The sequence below is a fragment of the Juglans regia genome, chromosome 12, assembly GCF_001411555.2.
Source record: "Juglans regia cultivar Chandler chromosome 12, Walnut 2.0, whole genome shotgun sequence".
NCBI lineage: Eukaryota > Viridiplantae > Streptophyta > Magnoliopsida > Fagales > Juglandaceae > Juglans > Juglans regia.
This window is the reverse complement of record NC_049912.1, coordinates 25,662,527-25,687,497: the sequence shown is the minus strand read 5'-3', so window position 1 is coordinate 25,687,497 and position 24,971 is coordinate 25,662,527. Positions and strand designations below refer to the sequence as shown.

Genomic DNA, 24,971 nt, shown 5'->3' with positions numbered 1-24,971 from the left:
TCTAGTTAGTTTTTGAATATGTGTTAACCCTTAAATGTCAAGTTGTAATCACGTTTTTCTTCTGTCATAAGTGAGGACTATCAATAAAATTAGGATACTGTCTTTTGAAAAAAAAAAAAACTACAACTATAAATGTATAATTGGCTGCCAAAGCATAAAGCTGTGTCCTTGGCACAATCCATATAAATGCATGACTGAAAAGGTTACGTTGATCAGATGGTTTAGGGTGTTCTTCATGAATATTGATTCCAAAATACATGAGTATAGTACAGAGTATGCATGGAACAAGAGAAATCATTTGTAAAAATTCTAAATAGATAAGTTTGGTAAAAGTTTTTATAAAAAAAGTGAACTCTATTTTAAAAAAATATAAAAAAAAAATAATTATTTTTTAATGACATTTTATTTTTTTACAAAAATATTACGCAGACTTATCTATCTATTCAAGGCATCTAACTAGCATTACGAATTTACTGATATTTATATGTGAATTTTTAATTTTCACAGTTAGCACAGGGCATGCATGATCAAGAAGTGTGAAAAAAAAAAATTTAAGATGGTACAGTTTCCCATATAAAAGCATAATTTTCCTCCACACAATCAATAATTTCATGACTTAGCTTTTTTTTCTTGGAAACTTCATACGAAAGTACTACTAATTTGGGAATATTAGGCATTAAAAGCAAGTGGATAGACATGGTACCTAGACATAACATGTTTAACAAGGATAATTTTCCTTCCACTAGATAAAGGACATGACCTCCAACTAGCCGATTTCTTCATGATATTCATTACCAAAGGCTCAAGCTAGCATAGATGCTAAAAGTCTCCCATTGAGCACTGGTGCTCCGAAAAAGAGAGGCTTCTTTATACCAAATAGCAATATTCCAGAAAATTATAGATTTTCTGGTAACAAAAGTTTGACAAGAAAAGTACTGAAAATTATCCATAGATACATGATTTTTCACTGATTTACCCACATCTCAATCGAATATAACTTTAGCACTGAACATTATGTCCACAAAGAAAGAAATGCATGGAGAATTATGTACATGATATGGTTCACATCTTGAGGCTAGCTATAAAGAAAATTAATTATTTGTGATTAATTATTTTCTGTAAAAATAATTATTTTTTATTAAAATGTGTCTGCTTCTGTCACAAATAATCATTCTCATCATAAATAATCAATCACAAATACTAAATTTTCTCAGAACGCGCTTAAAAGATCCATAAAGATTCCAACTTCCAAGTGCATGGATTTGGCTTCTTCCTAGAAATATATATACATATGAGTCCTGCTACATCCACCGATAAAGTGGCTTAAATGAGTTCACTGAATTAATAATGCATTTCACTTTTTTGTTTTTTTTCCTTTTTCTCATGTAATTTTTTAATCATCATAAACATTTTTTAAAAAAATAAAAAATTCACAACATTATTAAAAAATATTTTTTTAATCATTAAGTTAAAAAATAAAAAAAAATTTCTGATATATATAATATATATATATATATATAGCTCGCAAGTCATGAGTGACTCCAATGGCAATAATTACAGTGCAACAGTAGAAGCAGTGATGGAAAGTGCACAAGAAGACGAGGCCAGAAGTTCATGTATGTATCCATAGTTGGATTTGACAACTGACATTAAAACTTTTATAGAGGCATCATAATCAATCTTTGATATCAGGAACTGACCCTCAAATGTGACTTTGGCTCTCTTTATGCGTATAAAGCTAGCGCGCACTTCCTGAAGATAAATTTGGAGTTGGTTGGAAAAGAAGCCTGAAAAACGGAAACCATTGATAGATTAATAGATATAATGATCTTAATTGTTATGGTATCTGCTGCGAAAACAGAAGGAAATTAGAAATACAATGAATTAAGTAATCAATCAACACATACGAAGTACTGATGATTTTGAACAGCCCTTTTGGCATCAACTTCGTTTTTTAATGCAAGCTCCCTGTAGTCAATGTCTATGTCACAATCTAGGGCAACCTACAAGAAATAGTATTAACATCAATGACTGAATAAAAGATCTGTCCTTGAAACATCAATGGTTTTTTGGAGTTTGATGATGGCCTGAAAGTATAAAGTAAATGGCAATAAAAGAGTATAGCTTTATTTTGCCAAAACGAGATAGGCGACAAACCTTCATTCGTAGCAAAGTCATGTGAAATACCCACAGCTGAGCTCTAACATCACCTAATATATTCATCTTAATTATGTCTTTCCCTGCAACAATCTGGCTGAGGTTCACACAATGAAACAGAACCCTGGTTCGCACACTGACATTGTTGCTGTGAGCAGGCTGAGAGAATCTTGGAACTCGGATTGCTCCTATTGGCAGTCCTTCATGATAGACACTAAGCCGTGAAGGACTGTACCTTAGGCCAACCTTGTTAGGATTTTGAGCATTCAGGGTCAAAGTCAAAACGGATGAAACAAACAGGACTGAACCAGAATAAGCATCTAGCTCATACCAATCCATTCTTATTGATTGGAAGGAGAAAACAGGCTTTTCAGGCTTCAGAAGGAAGATCACAATTAATGTAGCAATCCCAACTGCCAGAACTATAAACATGAGGAAGATAAGAAGAAAGCAGCAGCATCTCTTGAAAGAACACTCGTGCCGGAGTTCCTGGCAACAGAAACAGTCTGAATTTTGCCTTGGAGCATCCATGCATGGAAGGCCATGATCAGCTTGGAGTTTAGGCTGATCGAGTACTTCAACATTAATGGGAAATCGTTTATAATCATCTTAAGCGGCAATTGCTTCAATGTAAAGGTGGAATGTGATGTCTTTCTTTTGACTGTAGCATTCTATAATTCCTTTTTTTTTATATAGATTGATTCCAAAACCTTTCAAATGTTAACTTGAGCTGGAAGGAATGGCTTTCTTCAAACTGATTATACACTTTTAGAATTCGACTTTTGGAGATGACCAACAAATAGTGTCGTATTACCAACAAGTGTGTGTGGGATTTATATAGAAAAATGATAGTTGTAGTCGTGAATGCGCCAGCGTCATAATTATTTTGAAAAAAATAAATAAATATGAGATCTACATAAAAAAATAATAATTTTTTAATAATAGATTATACTCTTTTTCAAAACGACTGCACAATATTTATACACTTCACGACTATATTTAATATTACTCATTTATATATAAATGATCAGCCAACATAAAATCCAGGAGTACTCAGGGTTTTTTAGGCTCTTGAAGGTGGATTTAGCTCCTCTAAACTTCTTGCTACGAGGCTTAAAGCTCTTAGAGAAAAGTAGACGCATAAATTGAACTCCATAACAATTATAATTATCGAAGTGATTTTCTTCGAACAACATTAAATATTATAAGATTCATTTGATGTGTAATTCTCACTTTACGTTTTGAATAAAAACTCTAGTAATTGAAATCCTGACCTTTAAAATCATTGCCGAAGCCAAGTGAATGGTGAAAGCATGCCCTTACTTCCTAAGAAAATTTCACTGGATCAGAAAAGTCGGCAAAGGACAATTTTGAACACACGCACTCCATCAACAAAACTAAGGCAATCTTCCCCCCATTTGGTCCCCTTCCTGTGTCCACAGCCGTATACTTCTGCGGAAGAGAATACCCGTGATTGGGAATTTGGTAGGGCGTGCTCAGCAGTCGCAACACCCGACAGCCAAACTGCTCCTGGACACCTTGTGCCAACCAATCCCGAGTGCTAGCTCCCATGTTCATGTTGCTATGGGGCGCTGCTGCACCCACCGACACTCTCCATCATCGATAAGGCCAAATTTTCAAACATCTCTGGTTTAGTATTACAGGAGCAATATAGAGTCATCTTCCTAGATATTATAAAATTTATGATCCCAAAGATGTTTCAGTCTAGGGTCCTCAACACCTCAATTTTGGAGCCAGAAGAGACTGAACATATATAGAAGAAACTTATCGACCCTTTTCCCACGACTGCAGAACATCGACCTCAGTGTCTGCCACGTGGCCACACCTTGCATATATAGATTACGTGGCACGTGTCTATAGGTAATATTTGTTGTGATGGTGAGTATAGAACCAATCTCCCATGCATGCTGTCATGCATGCAGCATGCATGCATATTAATGAAGATGGCGAGTTCTATTCATGTCTCCATGTGCAAACTGATTGGGGTATTTATGGCGGGAGATTAATGATAACTGAGGCGATGTCAGATTGTTCAAGTTTCCGACTAAGAACGGCATTGCTGCGATGATTTCTGTATACTTTCTCAACATGGAAATTGAGATGAAGCAACAAGTACATATGTGAACGAAATTCGACCCTACCTGATGGCAAAATGCCGCGCGCGATTCCAAGTAATACTCAAATCTCATAACTTACGGCCGGAATAAAGTGTGGTTTGAATAATGAGATGAGATGAAATAAATTGAGATGAAAGTTAAATAAAATATTATTATTATTTTAAAATTTGAAAAAATTAAATTATTTATTATATTTTATGTAAAAATTTTAAAAAATTATAATGATAAGATAAAATGAGATAAAACATGTTTTATATCCAAACCGGCTTAAATAGCTTTCATGGTAACCCAATTAAAGACGATAAAGTTGGGAAGGAAAATAACAAATTGTTAAAAAGTCCATACCAGAGTGAGGAAAAAGAAATGCAAAGGAGCATTCAAAGCAGCAGGTAATCTACAAGAGACCAAAATATCCAAATTCGCAATCCAAAAATTGATGGCCGGCCCCTTGTAGAAGACACAAGAAGCAAACAAACACCAAAGTTGACATTTATCGGGTTTAGTAATTTTATCACAGATCACAAGTCATCAAATCAGTACAAGATATCGAGTCCCAAATTCAAAGTCTTCAAGGTACGTAGAAGGAACCTAAATACCTATATACTCCCATACAACAGAAGCTACTTCAATACATCTTTCCATAAAAGCCTCAAGCAGAATGAAACTTGTTTGTACTCCATCTCCATCAAAGATGACACCATTCCTGTAATAAGTACAGTTAAGATCAAGATAAAACTATGCATTCAAGGATAAATGAAAGGAAAACAACGAGACAATAACATGCAAACGGACGAAACATACTGACATGTAGCCTTTATTTACATACTAGCAAGCATGGGAGAAATTTGCTCAGAATATCCCCCCATCTATAACTGGGAGGTCCTCAAAGCTCCAAAGATCCATTGAGTTCCCACCATCCTGAGTTGTATCTCCACTGAACAATGTCTCAATGGAGGCATCCCAGTTACCCTGATCAAGATATGGCAGCTGAAAATTCATCTGGGACTCAAAAGCTGAGAGCTCCTCAGACAGCGTCTTTGCAGTGTTGTTCTCAACAGACACAACGTTCCCAGACTGAGACTTCAGTTTCTTCCTTGGACTCGCCTCCTCCAAAAATTGAGATTCACCCCCTTCTATAATAGCTGAGAATTCAGACGTGATTTCTGGTGTCTTAGAACCCTGTTCTCCCCACACCAAGTCGGAATAATCAAAGGTGTTACTCCCCTGATCTGAATTAAAGTACACGGGGGTGGTACCAGAGGAAACAAGGGATTTGAGTCCAACATCTTCCTTGACAGGGATGTGATCCGTATACCCATACTGGTTGGTGAAAGGCTTCTCTTCCATCAAACCCATGGTACAGTCTTGATCGTAGTTGTTGTTCTTGGAATCAAAATTTTGGTTCAGGTTGGACTGCACAGAGTTCAGGGGAAGTGTCTTCAGCAGATTTGCCTTTCCAGATCGCTTTGAAGAGGCACGGGCACTCTCATCAGGGAAATTCACTTTAGCTTTCTTTCCACGAATTTTCCGTGCCTCGGCATCATAAGCTCTTGCAGCTTCTTCGGCAGTGTTAAAAGTCCCAAGCCAGACACGAACACCCTTCCTTGGATCTCGGATCTCGGCAGCCCACTTACCCCATGGGCGCTGCCGGATTCCCCGATACTGATTCTTCCTCTTTCTCTTTGCTGATTTCTCAGCTTGGCCATTGGATTCCACAAATTTTTTAGTCTTGGATCCTTCAATTACAAGAGTAGAAACAGATGACTCATCAACTAATGAATATATAAATAATTCAGTCTCCTAATATTAAACCAAACATGATCCTCATAATAGGGCAACCAAAACAGGGGCAGGACAAATTGATATATACTGACCGAAAGTTTGGAATGAATAACATTTGATTCACTGTTTGATAATTAAAAGATAGAAAAGAGTATGTATCTTGAACGAGCAATTCCAGATTTGATATCCAAAAGATCAAAACAAAAAATAGAATTGACGTTATGGCAAAAGAAGAAAAGGAAAATAACTCACAGATCAGACATCTTTCTAAGGAGCAAAAAATAATTAATCTCCTTGAGTAAAACCTGTGCAGCTTTCAACCCCAAATGTTTAGGATAAAATAACAATATATACATGCATGTGTGTGTATATATATATAATATTATATATACATATATATATGCACACGTAGTTCTTCATGCGTTTCTCAGAGACCCAGAATCGCAGTATTTTGTCATATAAATTATCACTGGCAAAAATATTTAAGCTATTTTCACAGATGAGATAAAAGTTAGCACCAGAGGGCGAGAAGTGAAGGGAAGGGAAGGGGGAGCCGGGATTTGGCAAATCAAAAAGACAACTTTCTGTGAAGTTGAGCACTGATTTCAAAAGTTAAAAATAGAATTCATAAATTCGATGCTCAATTGTTTAACCAAGAAAAAATAACAAGGATTAATAGATCCATGAGAGATAACATCCCCTTTTCAACAACAAAACATGTTACACTGAAGATCTCTACCCCAACGATAAACAATAATAAATATTAATTTAAAAGAATCATATAAATCTAATGTAAAAAAAAAAAAAAAAAATTGCAAAAATGGCCTGCAAAGCATTGAATCTGATTTTATTTCTACATATAAGTCAAATTACCACAGACATCTAATTCATAATCCACAAACACGTCAAGAAACACAAAGAAATATACAAAATTCTGAGAATAAACACGAGCCCTTCCCCATCAATCAAAAAAACCCAGAAGATGTAATTCGAGATCGCCAAATCTAAAAATGACCTGTAAATTTACAGACCCATATTCATTTAAAAAAGTACAAATAAAAGTTTACTTCAGCCACATATAATGTGTCAAACAAACAGATGATACCAAAAAACATTAAAAATGTTAATTTAATTTACAGAACCAGAAATCCAGCATTGATATAAACTAAAATCAACCATTTATTAACCCAAAAAACGTGTAAAAACAAACAAGCAGCTCTAAGGAAAAAAAAAAAAAAAAACTTGTGCCATGAAAAAAAAGAAATACATTAAATTTGATCGGTAAAATCGTAAAGCTACGATATTTCATAAAAACAAAATCATAAAACTAGGACACCAGAAAGATAAAGGTTAATACCAGAGTCACGAGCAGCAGAGAAAGCGAAGGGTTTGACATCGACGTCGATCACCTCCTCCTCGTCATCGGCTTCAGACACGTTGTCCTTGAAATCCTGAAAATCAGCCTCGAAACCGTCGTTGTCATCGTCGAAGAAAGGTTTCGAGAAACGCTTCCCTGAAATGGGTTTCTTAAGATTAGGCCAGAGGAAGTCAGCCGTGACCCGCCTCGACCGGTTCGGCGGGATGAAGTCGGAAATGATAGCTCCTCCACACATGGTAGTTTTCTTTTCCTTTTTCTCTTTTCTCAAAAAGGACGTAAACGAAAAGGTTCCTCAGAAAATGTCGGATTTGTGAGATTTCTTGGTCTGGACCTCAAGTTCTCAGTAGTTTTTCAGAGAAGATGAATTGGAGCCGGTACATAATATATATATTCGGAGCAAAAATGGTGGGGGGTGTGAAGGTTGGGCGAACTGTGATTCCAATGAAGTGTCACTTGACGTTAATGGCCTTCATCTGAGATTGAATTTACAGTTCTACGTTTTATTACTGTAGTTAGTAGTACAATAGCCTGTGGCAGTACAATAGGATGATCCGTACGTAACACGTGTACATAAAGTGTTCCTCACGTATTTGTTTCTGTATACTATTTTTCTTTTTCTTTTACAAAAGAATAATGTTACATTTTCTCTAAGGCATGTGAGTATACTTTTGAATTTGGAATTTGATTATGTTTCGATTGGAATTTCTTGTTCCAGTGCAATATCTGTTCCACTATATATCCTTATTTTGTTTCATTTTAAATATTGGCCAATTTCAACAGTCAATTTCTGCATTTTCGATTTATATTTCATTCTCGACTTTTTTAATTATAAATTTGTAATTTCATTGAGTTTGTATGATATTTTTATAAATTTTAAATCTAAATGACGTTTACATAGTTTTAAAATGTAATAGTTATCTACATAATTTTAGTTGTTTTTGTAACTTCAAGGTCTCGTTTATTTTTATACTTAATTTCAATTCATCTCATCTAATTATTATAATTTTTTTTAATTTTTACATAAAATAAAATAAATAATTTAAAATTTTCAAATTCTAAAATAAAAATATTATTAAAAATATAATTCTAATAATATTTTATTTAACTTTCAACTTTCATCTCAACTACAAAAACAAACGACACCTAAATATGTTCTCTCATTCTTTTTTTTTTTTCATCTCATTATTCTTAACAATTTCTCGATTCTTTTATTCATTTTTCTTTCTTTTCTTTTGTATGTCTCAACTCAAATTTGTTATTTTTTTAATATTATCTTTTATCACCATTACAATTACTTTTTTTTTTATGTTTTCAGCGTATATTCATTTTATAGATCTACAATCCTTCCCACACACACATATATATTTATATACACACAAATACATACACATACACACTTACATATACATATATTTATTTTATTTATTATCAATTTATATGTTTTAATATATATATATATAATTAATTCCAAAATGCACAAATATCAAAATATTATGTTTCAATATATCGAGATGATTATCAGAATGGAATTTAAAACATTATATACAAATCTTACACACCATCTTGGAAAAAAATGAGAACACCATGAAAAAGTTTGTTTCTTCACGTATATTCTAATTTTGTTTTTTTAATAGAGGACGTAGCTAGGACTGTACAAGTACTCATTTTCCTTACTCTTTAGAAAATTACGTATTATACATCCAATTTTATCTTTTTTACCAAATGTAAACTCATTTTAATTTAGTGACCCTTACGGAAGTTAATTAATGAACATGTGTTTCTTTCGAACTACCACTACTTTTTCGAGCATTCCATGAACAACATTGATCATGCATCTCTCACTTGCAAGAGATGGATCAGCTTGAGTGACAACTTTCGACAACTAGAAATACACACAGATCAGCTTCATGTGTTTTGCTTTTCGTCATGTATTAATTATAGTAATCACATGCATACAATAACGCTTCCGATTGATTGAGATCATCAGTTATGGCATATATAGATAAACGTAAAAAATGTGATCATGGTTTACGACTTCACGTGATAGGTCATATTACAAAATTAATTTTATAATAAATTTAATTTAAATCATTGTATAAAATCACGTTAATTTATAAAATTAATTTTATTATTATTTTTATATATAGTTGTGACTGTTCTATATATATATTAATTATATTGTTCTAAATGTTATATATCTAGTTATTTTTTTAGATCGAACCACCCAATTTACGTACATTGCAACATTAATAATTCTTCGTGTCGCAGCAATATTTCACCGAGCTTTGCTACACAACCTCCCCCACACTCCACACTCCACACTTTTTTAAATTTTTTAAATTTTTAATATTTTTTTTAAAATTTTTTTTGAGTTTATTCTTTTTAAATTATTTTAAATTTTTTATTCATTATTTATATAATAAATATTTAATAAAAGAAAAAATAATAAAAATTAAAAATAATGTGGAGTGTGGAGGTTGTATGAATAGTAGGAGGTTGAGTAGATTTTTTGTATTTCACCAACCCTTATTTGGCGACAAAAGGTTAGTTGAACATTTTGCCAAAGAGATAGGTATATCTTCAAATTGCATTTAAATTAGAAAAAATCTATTTTGCCTCTCAATTTGACCACTCAAGTTGACCGTTTGAAAAATAAAACAAAATTATTATTTTTTACTTTGTGATTTTAAGTGTATTAATATATATTTTTTTATTTTTTTAAAATATTTCAATATATTAAAAAATGTGAATAAAAAAAATTACAAAACAACTATCGGTCAAAATCAACGGACTATTATAGATGACAGAATAGTCCGACTCTTTAAATTATCACAAGTACTGCTTTACTACTGTTCATGCACTTGCAATACAACACACTCTCAGATTCACTGTACAGTAGTACAAGTGGCTGGTAGATGCATCTAATTAAAGTATATATAGATGCATTGGTTATCCTAATATTTGGAAGTAATCACTTTATCATATTTATTTTAAAAAAATCATGATTAAATTATTTAGGATTAATTTAGATTTAGAGATGAAATAAGATAGTAATTTAAGATGAAAATTGAAAAAAAAAATATTATTAATTAATATTATCATTAATTTAAAATTTAAAAAAATTGAATTGAAATTTAAAAAAATTAAATTATTTATTATATTATATTATTACTAACGCCGGAAAACTCTAGGAAGGCTGGCATACCACCTAATTGCATAGAATGTTAGGTGTTTCATTTTGATTTGACCGGCCACAAAACGAAAAGTCTGTTGAATCGCCAAACTTTTATTGAATTCGCGAGGTCCACCACACATGCATCATGGATATTGCAGCAGGTACACACGGAGTCCAATGTACATGTCGCATTTTCTTACCATATTCAAGAAGCCAGGTTTTTGCGATTGACTTCCCGACTCGATCGATCGATCGGATGTTACCACCTTCAATTATCATACCCACTACTGCCCTATTTTTGGGCCAATCTTGATCATTTATTAATCAGCTTGAAACACGTAAATGCAGAGATAATGGAAGCAGCAAAAGAAGAAAGAGTAGTCGTGGCATCTGTTAATATTTCCCAATTTTATGCACGAAATTAAAGTCATTGATGAACTTAATTCCATAACTAGCATATTGGTTGGTGCATGCTGAGCTGCATGGTGACGAACGCATGCATGCATGCATGCAAATGTAGTGTCCAACAGTACTAACTACTCCGGATATACAGCGTGCGTATGCATATACGTCATGCACCAACAAGAAAGATATAATTTTTTTAAAAAATTTAAATTCATAAAACACAAAAAATTCATAAAAATCCATAAAAAAAAAAAGATACATTCTAAAAAACAATCCAAAAAAATACACAATCAAAAAGTCCTTACAAAAAAAAAAATTGTCAAAAAATACAAAAAAATATACAAATTCAATTCATACAAACCCATAAAAAAATATATATTCACAAAAAATTCGACAAAAAATGTGAATCAAGAGCAGATGGGAAAAAAAAAACCATATAACAATCCAGATGAAAATACAGAACAATCCAAAACATGTAAACGAAAAAAAATTTCAACCTTGTAAAGAATAAACTTGAAGAGACATCAACAAAAGTAAAAATGCGACAAAAAATGTGAATTAACAGCAGGAGAAAAAAAATCTACAGAACAACTCGAACAAAAATACAGAACAATCCAGAATATGTAAATGAAAAAAAAATCTCAACTTTACAGAGAAAAAAATCTGAAGAGACACCAATAGAAGTTAAGACACAAAGAGAAAAGAGATGGTGAAGATAAACAGCCAATAGAAAAATCGAGAGAAAGCTAAAGAAAAAAGAAGAAAGAGAGAGATAAAAAAAAATGAAAAAGAGAAGATAAAAGAAAGAGAGAAGATGGAAGGTAAATAAAAAGACAGAAAGAATAATAATAATAAAAAAAAAAAAAAAACCTATAAGCTCTTTGATATCATTACGGTAAAAAGATTAAGGAGACGTTTAGATTCAAAGATGACTTGAGATGGATTGTGAATAGTAATGAGATGAGTTGTAAATAATAGTGAGATTTGTGAGTTAAAATTACTGAATAGTAATAAAATGAGTTGAAATGAGTTGAGATGTCCTGTAAATCCAAACGTCTCCTAAATCATCCTTACGTAAATAGATACAAAAGAATAAAAAATAAAAAGAAAAGGATAAAAAAGATAAAATACCTAAAAAACAAGAAAAAAAAATTATGATATATGGATAACGATAATTTTACTGTTTATCTCTATCGTCATTTATTTATTACTATAGATATGTATATGCATTCAATTTCTACCGACAGCGCATCACCCAGATCTGGAGATCATTCTAGAATGATCAAGATTCATCTGGCTTCCATTTTCTCTCTGATTTGATCAATTCAGTGAATATATAATATGTATATATGTAGTTGGTGAAAATGAATCGATTTTGACGCAGGAAGAAAGGAAGGGTGATTAGACAGGCTTTGCTTCTTCCTAACAAGTCAGAGACCGTACGTACAAAACATGCAGTTACATTTTGGTACCCAATGCGCATTAGAATCTCTTCAAGCCAGAGTAGGTGAAAACTGAAAAGTATTAGGTAAAAATTAATAATAAATGTGAAATACTATTCAACCGATGGACTATCAATGGTTTGACCGATATATTTTTTTTATTTTTTATTTAATAATTAATAAATTAAAGATTATTTAATTTATATATTTTTTATAAAAAAAAGTATTTAAAAATGGTAAAAAACAAATACTTGAAAGAAAAGAAAAGAAAACTCTAAAAATGCACCCCATCAGTTCATTAAATAATATTTGTTGGGACCATTGGTCCCATAAATAAATAATAGTAAGATATTTTGAAAATATTTAAGATATTTTCAAGTATCTAAATCAAGCCTTAGAGTATTAGCATTGGGTTTATTAAAAGCTTAGTCAAATATAAAATTTGATGAATTTTATCAAAATAGGGCTGCATTAGATTAGTCAAATAGATAAATGTGAAACTTTGAGTTACAGTAAATCTATAGGTTTCTTCAAATTTGAAGGTCTACTATTAATTCATCAAATCTATTTTTTATTCACTTTTAATCTCTAAAGATCTTTTTTATTCACGTTTAATCTCCAACCGTCTTGTAATAATAATGTAAGAATCAAATTAAATTATTAATCAACATATGATTAGTGTAATTGTAAAATATGAAAAAAAATAAAAATATTTTTATTAAAAAAATAATATTATATTATTATTTTGATGAATTCAATGACTAATTCAATGTGAAGTTATGGTTAGGAAAGTTTTGGATTTATAAAAATCATGTACTTTTCATCAAATTTTAGAGATAATTTTGATGAAACCAATGCCAATGCTTCATAAATGCCTAAAGATCCAAATGTACTTTTTATAGAATTAAGAAAAAGTTTACTATGCCGCCCCAAACATATCGTTAGGTGATTTTTTTTTTTTACTAAATGATGAAAAAAGTAATTTTAAATATATTGATATATTTTTTTATTTTTTAAAAATATTAAAATATATTAAAAAAATACGAATTGAAAAATAAAATAAAAAATGATTTTGCAACTAGCAGTAACACTGAACAGTGCTCTAGAATTAAATGTTCTTTTTTAAACAAAGTCAATCACCAAAACAATCTCAATTTTTATAATAAATGATTATTATAAAATTCAAATCCTAACAAAAATATTTTCTTCTGTCGACATTATGTCAATTATCATTATTTATTTTGTTTTTGCTAAGAAAGGGTGAGATGGAGGATGTAATCCGAATGATACGTAGTGGGATATTGATAGAGAGCGATGGTGAAAGGTGGAGCAGTAGAATGGCAAGTTAGTAAATAAATAAAGGCAAAAAGGGTAACCTGGGAAGGAAAAGAAAATGATGAATGCCTGAGGGAGGAATCTTTTATACGCATAATTTTTACCGCCGGGTGGACCAGCGCAATAATCCCATCCCCAAAAGTAAAGGCGAGTAAAATCCGGTCAATTGGAGGGTGCGGAATGTAACGTAATGTGGGAAGTCAGGTCAGGTTACAATATTACGTTATGGTACAGTTATCAAAAAAATAAAAAAAAAGAACAAGAGGAGGTTCATGCACCCAAAATCATGTCGACGCCATCCATGTGGGCTTTGAGATAGATAGATAATCAAAAAACACAAAACGACAAAGTTTTGAAAAAAAGGTTAAATATTAAAAGGTGGAAAGGTAGGGCCCGTAGAGACCTGTGGGGTCAACCACGCCTGATTATGAATATTTAGCAGATCCGTATTCCTTGGTTTTTTTTTTTGGGATGGCTAGTGGCTACCCTCTGGCGTGTAATTTGAATATCCCAGCCTATTTTATCCGTTTAATCTAGTGTTGAGAGATATTATTCTAAAAAATCTTCATCACACGTTAAAATCTCATTAAATTAGATAAGATTAGTTCAGATAAAAAATATATAAATAATAATAAAATAATTTAAATTAAGATATTTTATAGAGTTTTTAAAAATAAGAGAATAAATTTTAACAAAAATATTATAATCTTAAAATATAAATTTTAATATTATTTTTATTTTAAAATTTAGAAATATTGGATTTTTTTTTAATTTTGTTTGAAAGTTTTGAAAATTGTAATAATTATATAGAAAAATTGAAAAAATTTTGAATGGTGCTTGGTTGTTGAGAAAATATGAGATGAGATGATATAACATATGATAAGATGAGATGAGTTGAAACAAACTTAAAAAATTGTAATATTTTTCTAAGTAGGTAGGTTGTAGCCTAAGTTCCTAACGCCTTTTTTCTTCATTTTATTAGGTATAAGTTTATTTAAACTTGCCTGCAATAAGTGGTCAAATTTTCTAAATTAGATTATGTTACGTAAATAGTGTATGGTTTAGAGATCTTAAAATAATAATATATTTTTTTTAATTGCGTGGAACTATATATGTTATAAATGATTAATTGAACAAAAAAGCAGCTTATATACAGATGGATCACACTTTGAATAATGGAAGCTTGAGGCGGTTTGCCTTTTAGTGTGCGTCACCTTTTTTTAATGGGCCTCTCATATAATTTTACAAGTACTTGTACGTTTTGGTGCGAATATTTATCAATCGTTTTACTTTGTTGCAAGTTGCAAAAACTTTGTTCCGATCGATGTGCCAATGTTTTAACGTTTTCTTTCCAAACCATTTGATTTGATTTATAATTAATTTTTAATTTTTAAATAATTAACTATAGTAGAATCAAAATGTTTGGACAGATCGAAAACGATAAAAAAATAAAAAAAAATAGTACTTGATTATACTAACTACCATCATTTTCCTATATTTTGCTACAATCCTTAATTTATCTCTATCTCAAATCTCAATGACAAGTTGTACATAATTTTAAGGGCATGAGTGTCCTTATTCAACTTTGGCCTAGCTTTTAATAGATATTATTAAAAATCTAAACATATTGCCAAGTGACAAGTCAATTATTAGATTTATCAATAAAACCTCACTCTAAAAAAAAATCTAATTCTAAAAAAAAAAAACAACCTTTAAATTTGAATTTGCCGGCCCCCTCCTTCTCATTCTCCATCTCATTTTCTCATTTCTTCGTTTTTCACTCTCATTCTCTCATTTCTTAGTTGATTTTTCTTCATTCAAAATCGAAAAAATCGGATCTACAGTTTTTCGACAACATTCGAGAGACACGCATAGCACAAAAAGATTTTCAAACCGCAAATCAATTGAAAGATAGTGACAATTTTGCTGAATTCACTGCACGTGATCCTCATGTGTTGCTCACAACTGCGCGTGGTTCTCACGCGCCATGCACCGAATCACCACCACCATCAGATCTTTCAGATTTGACTTTTATGACTAAAAAGAGACAAACTTATTACATTCACGTGCCGTCAATGTCTATAGAAATTGGTCTAAACTGTAGTGATCCTCATGTGTTGCTCACAACTGCGCGTGGTTCTCACGCGCCATGCACCGAATCACCACCACCATCAGATCTTTCAGATTTGACTTTTATGACTAAAAAGAGACAAACTTATTACATTCACGTGCCGTCAATGTCTATAGAAATTGGTCTAAACTGTAGTCTATCTTTTTTCGTTCTCATTTTCCTTATTGTATAGTAAAAGTAAAAAAAGGAGTCCGTCTCTTAGATAGTTTGTCCATATAGTTTGAATCCTCAATTTCTATGAATGATAAGATTGGGTTTTTGTTTAGACAAAATGTTGTTTTTTAGATATTTATTTGTAGAGAGTATCATTAGTAATGAAGTCTAAACCAATCTAGTAGTATACTAGTAGAGTTATGAATGATTGATATGAGAATATTTTTATATGTATTTGATTATAGATGTAAGTTTATCTTGATAAATAAATGAATGATGATATTTCCTTTTCTTTTTTTTTAAAGTGACAAGTCAATTATTGACAAACATCGCGTATGGTTGATGGATTAATATTATTTTTACTGTCTACGTTTTTATTTTAACTTTAACATCAAATATTAGAGATGTGAGCTACAGGTAGTCCGTGAAACAAACTTTATAATATTTATTGAATATTTAATAAATACTGTAAAACTTATTTGATATATTTATCTATTTTTATTTATTTATTTAAAACTCTCAAAAACAGTAATAAATTCCATTCCACATTTCGTATTAGCAAAAATAATATATATTTGGGGGAGACTTAGGAGGCATCGAGTGGACAAGTAATGTCTGCAGTGACTCATCATTCATGTGCCATACGTACGGATATGCTGCTTTTGTGTTTGCCGTAATTGACTGTCTCAATAGCTCAAGCACCATGATGCATGCATATGATATTGGCATATTATAATATATATATTTTATATATATAGAGTTTTTGTTACATAATTTTTATTACATTTCATATTTTATATTTTTTTAAAATTTTAAATTTTTTTTTGAGTTTATTCTTTTTAAATTATTTCAAATTTTCTATTCATTCATATAATAAATATTTGATAAAAGAAAAAAATAATAAAAATTAAAAATAATATAGAGTGTAGAGTATTAAAAAATTATGAAGATTTTTTGATATATATATTTATATTTATATTTATATAATATATGGGTTTCTAGTCTGCCGCTCTAATTATACCGCTTAGTGTGACTGTTTGTTAAATCTTTTTCTTTTTACTTAATAATTAAAAAAATAATTTTAAATAAAAAATGAAAAATACACAACACTTTATACAATACTTTCTACAATAATGTTTTAAAAGGAAGGATATTTTTGTAAAATACCTTATAAAACTAACATCACTTTACAAAAATACCCTTATTTTATAATATGTGTTGTGAAAAGTGTTGTACAAAGTGTTGTGTGTTTATCACTACTCATTTTAAATATATTGATATATTTTTTTATTTTTTTAAAATATTTAAAAATAATAAAAAAATGTAAATAAAAAAATTAGATTAAAAAAAAAAAAACTAATTTTGCACTAGCGGTCACTTGCAAGTGGCACGCTAGTGCAACACTTGCTATATATACAGATTAGTACCAGCGACTGGGTGTCTTCACGGAATTGTGTTTGAGAGAAAAGAAATATTCATCCACAGTCCACTTGATTAGGATTGTTGATCAACACGGAATTAGGTGGTAGGTAAGCATCATATGTTGTACCAAACGTGAAAGCTACAAATATTTCTCTAAATAATAATAATAATAAATAATAATATCATATATAGTCATAAAATGTATAAATATTATATAATCATTTTGAAAAAGAATAGAATCTATTATTAAAAAATTAAATTTTTTTATATAAATTTCGTATTTATTTATTTATTTCAAAATAATTACGCAGTACTTACATTATCATAATTACAACTATAATTTCCTAAAAAAAAAAACAAAGAAATTATATATCATCGAGGACTGATCTATATATCGATCGTTTCGTTTTAATCTTATGATCATGTAGAGCTAATTAATTACATCATTAATTAAAGCTAGCTAGCTAGCTGTTACGTACCTTATCAAGATGCTGTATTTTTTAATACTAATTTCATATACATTGGACAACACCTATAATATGAATTAATTACCTTTCTAGCTATATAGTTGAAGTATTATATATATCTCATAATTTAACAGTTGAACTCAGGCAACTTGGATTAATACTGCATATAAATATATATGAGCATATGATATATCGCCTTTCGGATCGCCTGCATGCGCGCATTTAATATTTCCCCAGGAAAGGCAAGGCAAGGTAGGCAGCTATTGATTTATCTGTAAAATGGGCAATAAATTTCAGTTATCGTTTCAGACGCGTTAATGTTGTTTTTGGATGCTCGATTAATGCTTTATAATTATTGAAAAAATATATTTATAACTGTGAATTGTGCGATCGTCACGTAATCATTTTAAAATAAATAAAAAAAATATAATATTCATAAAAAAAAAATTAATTTTTTAATACTACATTCTATTTTTTATTTAAATAATTATATAATATTTACGTATTTCACGATTGTATATAAAATTATTCTTAATTATTTGGAAATGAAATTGCATTAATATTGGAATGATATGGTTAGATTCTGAAGAATATCTTCCACAGATTTGGTTCTTGCTGGCCTACACGAATTGACATTATTTTGGCTGTCAAAAATCAATGTCACACAACTGTTGCTGATGAAGCTGTACGTGAAGCATCAAGACGACCAAATAATAATAATAATAATATTATATATTGTTATAAAGTGTATAAATATTATATAGTCGTTTTAAAAAAGAATGAAATTTATTATTAATAAATTATTTTTTTTTTCACGTGAGTCTCGTATTTAATTATTTTTTTAAATGATTACGCAGTACTTGCGTACTCACAACTTTAACTATTATTTAAAAAAAAATAGCATACTATATATAGAAAAATGACTTAGATAATTCTAGCTAGGGTGTGTAAGTTCTTTAAAAAAATTTAGGTATATACGAGATCCATGTTAAAAAAATATAATTTTTAATGGTAGGTTTCATTCTTTCTATATAATACTGCCGAAGGCATGGTGATTGTTTGTGGGCCTTCTTTTGTTCAGTTGCTAAGCCACTGATTGGGCTTTACAACCTAGGCCAGCCCATATTTTGTCAGCCCGGCTTATTCAGATAAACCATGCAGTTTGCCGGCCATGGTTAGCAAGGTTACTGAACTTGGAACTTCTAACCGGCCCAATATTGTTGTGCATGACCCGGTTTAGCTGAAATTAGGCCTATTGTCGTGGTTGCAATTTTATTGATATTTTGCTTAATATTTAGCCAATAATAATTAATTAGGAGATCAGCTCAAAGATTGTATGTAACTTAAAACATTTTATAAGCCTCTTTGATCACCCAATACTAAGTGTGATTAACCAAATCTAATGATTTTATAAACATTTAGCAATCATGTTTCAACTTTTATATACATTTCCAAATAGTGATTTAATTATTATCACATTAATCGAGACGATGATAATTTAATTATGCAGTTTATAACATTTTCTTTTGTATATTTGATGCAATGAAAGAAAGAATCTTGTACTAAAAGGAGTGCTGTGATGTGGTCTCAAGCAGTGGCGGAACCAGAAATTTGTTATAGGGGGCCGAGCAAAGCTAAAATTATAATAAAATATTTTTTATTCTATTTTTGAGTCAAAATAATTTTGTAGAGGAGGTTAAGATAATGTTTTAGAGAGAAAACCAACACAATATAAGATAATATAATCTTATTAAATAATAAAAAGACTAATATATTTTTTTTTTCCAAATTGGAGACTGTACTAGCCACATGTGGAGTCCGCCACTGGTCTCAAGGGTGATTGCTCATGTTGGTATGTCCGTTTCTTCTCATCACGCTTTCTTTGTTTGTTTTCCTTCTAATTAATGAGAAATGATATTTGCAATCGTAGAGTGCGGAAATATCGTGCACTCCTTTTGAAAAAGTAAGTAAATATGAAAATCACACTAAAAATTAATTTTTTAATGATAGATTCCACTACTTTTTAAAATATCTAGTATTACTCTGAAAAATGCATCATTCATGTTATTGATGTAACATGATTTGATTTGTAAAATTTAAATATATATAATACAAATTAAATGATGTCACATTAATAGTATTTAGTGTGTATACTCCACATCAACATATGAATAGATATTTCCATATATTAAAAGTGAGACCTTATCTTACATGAGATTTAGTTTTGACATTTGCAAATAACTTCTAATTTTTTTCGCCATTTTTTACGGTAATTTTTATGATGCAAGATGAGTTTGCAAGTTGCCAAAAGGTTCACAGGCTTTGACTGAAACTGAAGGGCCGGATGTCTAGCCCATGAAGTTTACCCCACCAATTCTATCCAAGTGCGAGTTAGATTCACTATAAGAAAATAGGGTTATTGCGTCGAACTTTTTTTCATTGTAATAGAAATCGCCGCCATAGCATACTATTTGCAATGACTTTGAATTTGTCGGTCGCTTTGTACAGCAACTTCCACTGTTATGATTTTATGGGTATTCATCCCCTTTTTGCAGCAATATATTACTCTATTGTGTCGAAATAGTTCATCGCAATAAAAACAATTAGTTTGCGACGTTTTTCTCCATTGGAAGATTGTGTTTTAACAGCATATATATCTAATGCACCAAATTGTCTTTCTTAAGCCCTTGAAAACCAAAACGCAAATTTCAACACTGAAGATTTTATCTTCCATTCCCACACACCTCACCGTGCTCAGACAGAAATTCCGATCCCCTTCTCTTCTCCATCTTCTCAAACCTTGATTTGTTATATCCACTCCATTCTTGCAACTAAAACTCACCTTCTCCCTGGCTTTGATTCCTCATCCATAGATTCGACCCCTTCGCATTTCTCCTCCACTGGATTGAACCTTCGTCGAAAGGCCCTTTGATTTGTCGCCTCATCCAAAGGTTTGTCTCCTCCTCATTCAAAGTCGTTGGTGACAGTCTCCATCTTTTATCATTTTTAGAGAAAAATCAAGCACAAGACATCTTGCATGTGATACATCTATTGTGATTCCGACAAACACACTTCCAACTCACCTCCTCCCCGTCCTCCCCATCCTCCACTTTTCCAATTCCTCCTCGAGTTCCATTCCGAATTTGGCCAATTCTAGACGCCAAGTGAATGGTGGGTAGCCTATATCGGAGGTGCATATCTTTTAATCAACATGAAAGGCCCGGCGGTTTGGTGCCCTACAGGTAACATCTCTTTGGAAAATCTCTCCCATTCACCCTTGCAATTCCTGATATTGCCTTGCCATATTCTTGCAGGATATGGCTTTTAGTTGGGGCCTTGAATCTTTGTCATTTTCATCAATAATTAATTATATATATATATATGCCTTTTGTGTGTTTCATGCCATTCTTATGATGATTGCATTACATGTTGAGGAATTTTCCTAATTGTGATAAGCTTTGTTCACACAGCACAGATGCATGAGCAAATTATGTCGGCCAAACATGCATGACCATCCATCTCTATTGTTAGCCCTTTTGGCATGTGTTTTAGTATGACCATATTGGAAAATCAACTAGTAGGCAATTAGACAAATGATTAGCATTATATACAACGAGATTTTGCATTATTAGCAACAACGTACAGATATATGCACTATAAAAAATTTGACTTAAATAAGCAGCCCTGCATTATGGTTAATGCATGGACCCTATGCAACATTATTCCTCACAATGTATTACTTGCTTAGAAATTAATGTTGTTATTCGCGTCCTGGTGCATCGTGTTGGGGTATATGTGGAGATTGGTTTTGGAGTTGAAAAAGTGTTAGTTGAAAGTTGGCTCGACAATTGACTTGAGCCAAAGTTTGCTTGACGTTGCTCGACATACCGCTCGAGCGAAGCTCAAGTAAGAGAAGTTTGCTCGAATCGTGCTCGACATTCTATTCAAGCGAGATAGAAACCTTAGTGTTCATTCGACACTCTGCTTGAGCCAATGTTCATTTGACTGTTTGCTCGAATCGCGCTCGACACTCCGCTCGAGAGAAGTATTCAGTTTTTGCCAGTTTAGGTTTCCAGCGCCACTCACTATAAATATATCATATTAGACTTATGTTAGACGGCCTTAAACATATTTTGAGAGAGAACAACTGTCTTGTGAGTGTATATTGTGTGATAGAGCAAAAAGTCCTAGAAAGTATGAATTGAGATTGAGTAATTATAATCTCCTCTAGTTAATAAGATTTATGCAGCTCTGTGGACATTATCAATTTGTCGAACCACGTATATTGTGTGCCGTGTTCTTGATTGTGTTACTTTTACTATATTTGTCATCGTTGGTGTGTGTGTTTTGCATAACATTTCACAACACATTATGGTTTCAATTATTGCATGCCTTGATGTTACATGATGTTGTATGACTTACTAAAATGTAATTACTGTATAACAATCGAGATTTGTCAAGCATCGTATTATTGAGGAAAGGTGAAAAAGGAAGGATAAAACCGCAATATATGTGAGTAACAAGCTAGGGCAGAATTCTGATTTTTGTAAGTAGGATTCTTAAGTTCCATCTAGCCCACATAGGTTCCCACATTCTATCTCTCCGTTTGCTGAAACAGAGCCAACACAAACATGTCAATATAATCTGACAATATGTCATAAATTCAAGTACTCAAAAAAGTTGCATCGATCTGTGTTCTTGTAGCTTTGAATTTGAAACGGATCGTCGACGTTCCATTGCCATGCATGCATATGATGCTTGTGCTCGTTCTGTCCCATTGCCATTAAGAAAGATACGGTGAAAAGGAGGTCGATCGATTGACTATTGCTCTCTTTGTAGTAAAATAGTAAAACGGAGGAAGAGTCCAAAGATTTGATAGCTAAAAGTTGATCTAGGAAAGCTTTTATTTTTACTGCCACGGTACTGATCTTTAAGCCTCTGAAAGGATTGCTCTTTACAATTTAAAGGTGTTCATAAACAGATCAAAGTTAGGGTAGTTTAAATTGAAGAAGGTTCATGCATATATCTTCCATATTGATCTTCATCACGATCATCAGACTAAATTTGATTAGTTTTTGCTAAAAGATAACCCTTTTTTAAGTGGGATATAACTTTTTTTTATAAAAAGTTTGCACGAACCTTCCACGTCTGAGATTTATACTTAACATTACTCTATTTAATATATTAACTAGAATATATCACCGGAAGATGCCACTTAATGATCTGCATATTGATGGGCGTATTTAACTTTGCAAATCATAATATATAATAGATTATACAAAAAGAACAGAGAAATTGATAATTTTGGAATAGATTATTATAAATAGTATGTTCATGATGAGTACTTCATTTGTAATTGTCAGCAAATTGACAACTATGGACCCCCGACGTATCATCATGAGTGAGATCAGAAGAACAAGTACTTCAGACAAACATTGAATCCCAATTAGTTATTGCATATATATATATATATATATATATAATATCATCTTGGCTCAAAAACACAGCTGAGAATTAAAAAGCTAATTAATCTATTTGCGATGATTCAGGTAATATTTGTTAATTTCCTGATCATCAAAATGAAAATCATACTTAATTAAATTTGTAAGCATAAGTGCACTTCACTCCATAAGGATCCGCAGCCATAGCAAAAGTGAAAACCACACCTGAAAATAAAATATAACGACAAAGTAAATACAACAATAATTAACGGAAGAAAAAATATATAAAACTGATCAACTCATGATGCCAATTAAATATCCCGTCATCTTCATTATATATGCAGGCTTATGATCATCATGCATCCATATATAATCTTAATTCTATGCAATATATTTATATATATATATATATATATATATATATAAGAAATTAATTCATCATCTAGAGAGTTTTCGATGAGATCATGATTTGGAGTGACTTCTAATATTGAATAATGAATATATTGATCTCTATACTGACTTGAAAATATAGAGATATACAAAATTATTATATTATATACAAACCTGCATGCAATGTGCAAGCAGCCCTTCACCTTTTCAACGTAGAATTTGCAACGGGGACATCTTTTCCAATTCTTTTTCTTAGCAAGCTCCATCACCATTATATCTTCCCTCTCCCTTTCGTCTTTACTTAGTTTCTGAAATTCCACACATTCAATTCCTGCATGCCATGGTACCTTGCACTGTGCACAGAACAGTCTATGACAATTGGGACACTCCGAGGAAGAAACTGCCTGATCTTCTCCATCATCGACTAACATTGCCGAACAGTCCTTGAAGGGGCAGTAAAATTTCTGCGACCCAAGAACTAAGGACTCACAAAGGGCATCTTCCCATCGATCAAGCACTTCTTTCGGAATAATGGAACGGCAAGAATGGAGCTCCAAGAGACCTTTGCATTTCGGATCAGGGCACTTCACCATTGATATACTTTCCTGTATCTTTACTGCAACATATGAGCCAATGCAGTCGGCACAGAACGAGTGACTGCAGTTGCTGTTTCTGAACATTTCTTCGGTCTGTTTCCCGTCCATGCAAATGGTGCAGAAGCTTTGAGAAGATTGACCGGTTTCTTTTTCCTTGGCTTTAAATTTATTCGTGGGAGAGGGATTCTCTTCCTGCTCCACTCCTGATGACTCGCTATTGGTTGTTGAATATAATACTGAGGACATGAGAGCCTCTTGGAACTGTAACTCTTGCGCGTATTTTTCATCAGAGATTGGAAATAATTCTTCATCGTCACAGAGAGCTGAGAAGTAGAAATCATCGACAAAGAGAATGTTATTAGAGGACGAGCTTCCTGCCATTTTTCCTTCTAGATTTTCCCTGAGGAACTTGAATTGAGGAGATATCTCATATCACTCTGATTCTTCGAATTCATTTTGTTTTTATCTATATACATGAACCTCCAGTCTAGGGGATCTGGAGGGACGTCTCGATCGTCTAGTATTCTGGATATATAGATTGATATTGGTGCTTGAAACG

At 31.7% G+C, this 24,971-nt stretch overlaps 3 protein-coding genes across 6 annotated transcripts; all 3 read right to left on the bottom strand.

The window, feature by feature from the left end:
- Positions 1-1,516: 1,516 nt before the first annotated feature.
- LOC109004978 lies at positions 1,517-4,334 on the bottom strand. 2 transcript variants are annotated; one of them, XM_018983710.2, is made up of 4 exons: positions 3,432-4,334; positions 2,158-2,721; positions 1,908-2,003; positions 1,517-1,787 (listed from the first exon to the last, which is right to left on the bottom strand). In XM_018983710.2, exons 1-4 carry the CDS (start codon positions 3,441-3,443, stop codon positions 1,725-1,727), a joined length of 735 nt encoding a protein of 244 aa, XP_018839255.2. In that variant the 5' UTR covers positions 3,444-4,334; the 3' UTR covers positions 1,517-1,724. The 2 variants fall into 2 exon arrangements, with proteins under 2 accessions (XP_018839255.2, XP_035539173.1); XM_035683280.1 differs by having other exon boundaries at positions 2,158-2,579; positions 3,432-4,326.
- A 371-nt stretch (positions 4,335-4,705) lies between these two features.
- Positions 4,706-7,942, bottom strand: LOC109004979 (ethylene-responsive transcription factor RAP2-12-like). Of its 3 annotated transcripts, none has more exons than XM_018983714.2 (3): positions 7,435-7,942; positions 5,122-6,031; positions 4,706-4,998 (listed from the first exon to the last, which is right to left on the bottom strand). In XM_018983714.2, the coding sequence occupies exons 1-2, from the start codon at positions 7,688-7,690 to the stop codon at positions 5,145-5,147; spliced, it is 1,143 nt and encodes a 380-aa protein (XP_018839259.1). In that variant the 5' UTR covers positions 7,691-7,942; the 3' UTR covers positions 4,706-4,998; positions 5,122-5,144. The 3 variants fall into 3 exon arrangements, with proteins under 3 accessions (XP_018839259.1, XP_018839257.1, XP_018839258.1); XM_018983712.2 differs by having other exon boundaries at positions 5,097-6,031; positions 7,435-7,925; XM_018983713.2 differs by having other exon boundaries at positions 5,101-6,031; positions 7,435-7,908.
- A 15,639-nt stretch (positions 7,943-23,581) lies between these two features.
- LOC109004923 (E3 ubiquitin-protein ligase RNF144A) lies at positions 23,582-24,793 on the bottom strand. Its single transcript, XM_018983624.2, has 2 exons — positions 23,991-24,793; positions 23,582-23,651 (listed from the first exon to the last, which is right to left on the bottom strand). Exons 1-2 carry the CDS (start codon positions 24,791-24,793, stop codon positions 23,582-23,584), a joined length of 873 nt encoding a protein of 290 aa, XP_018839169.2.
- Between the last annotated feature and the right edge of the window lie 178 nt (positions 24,794-24,971).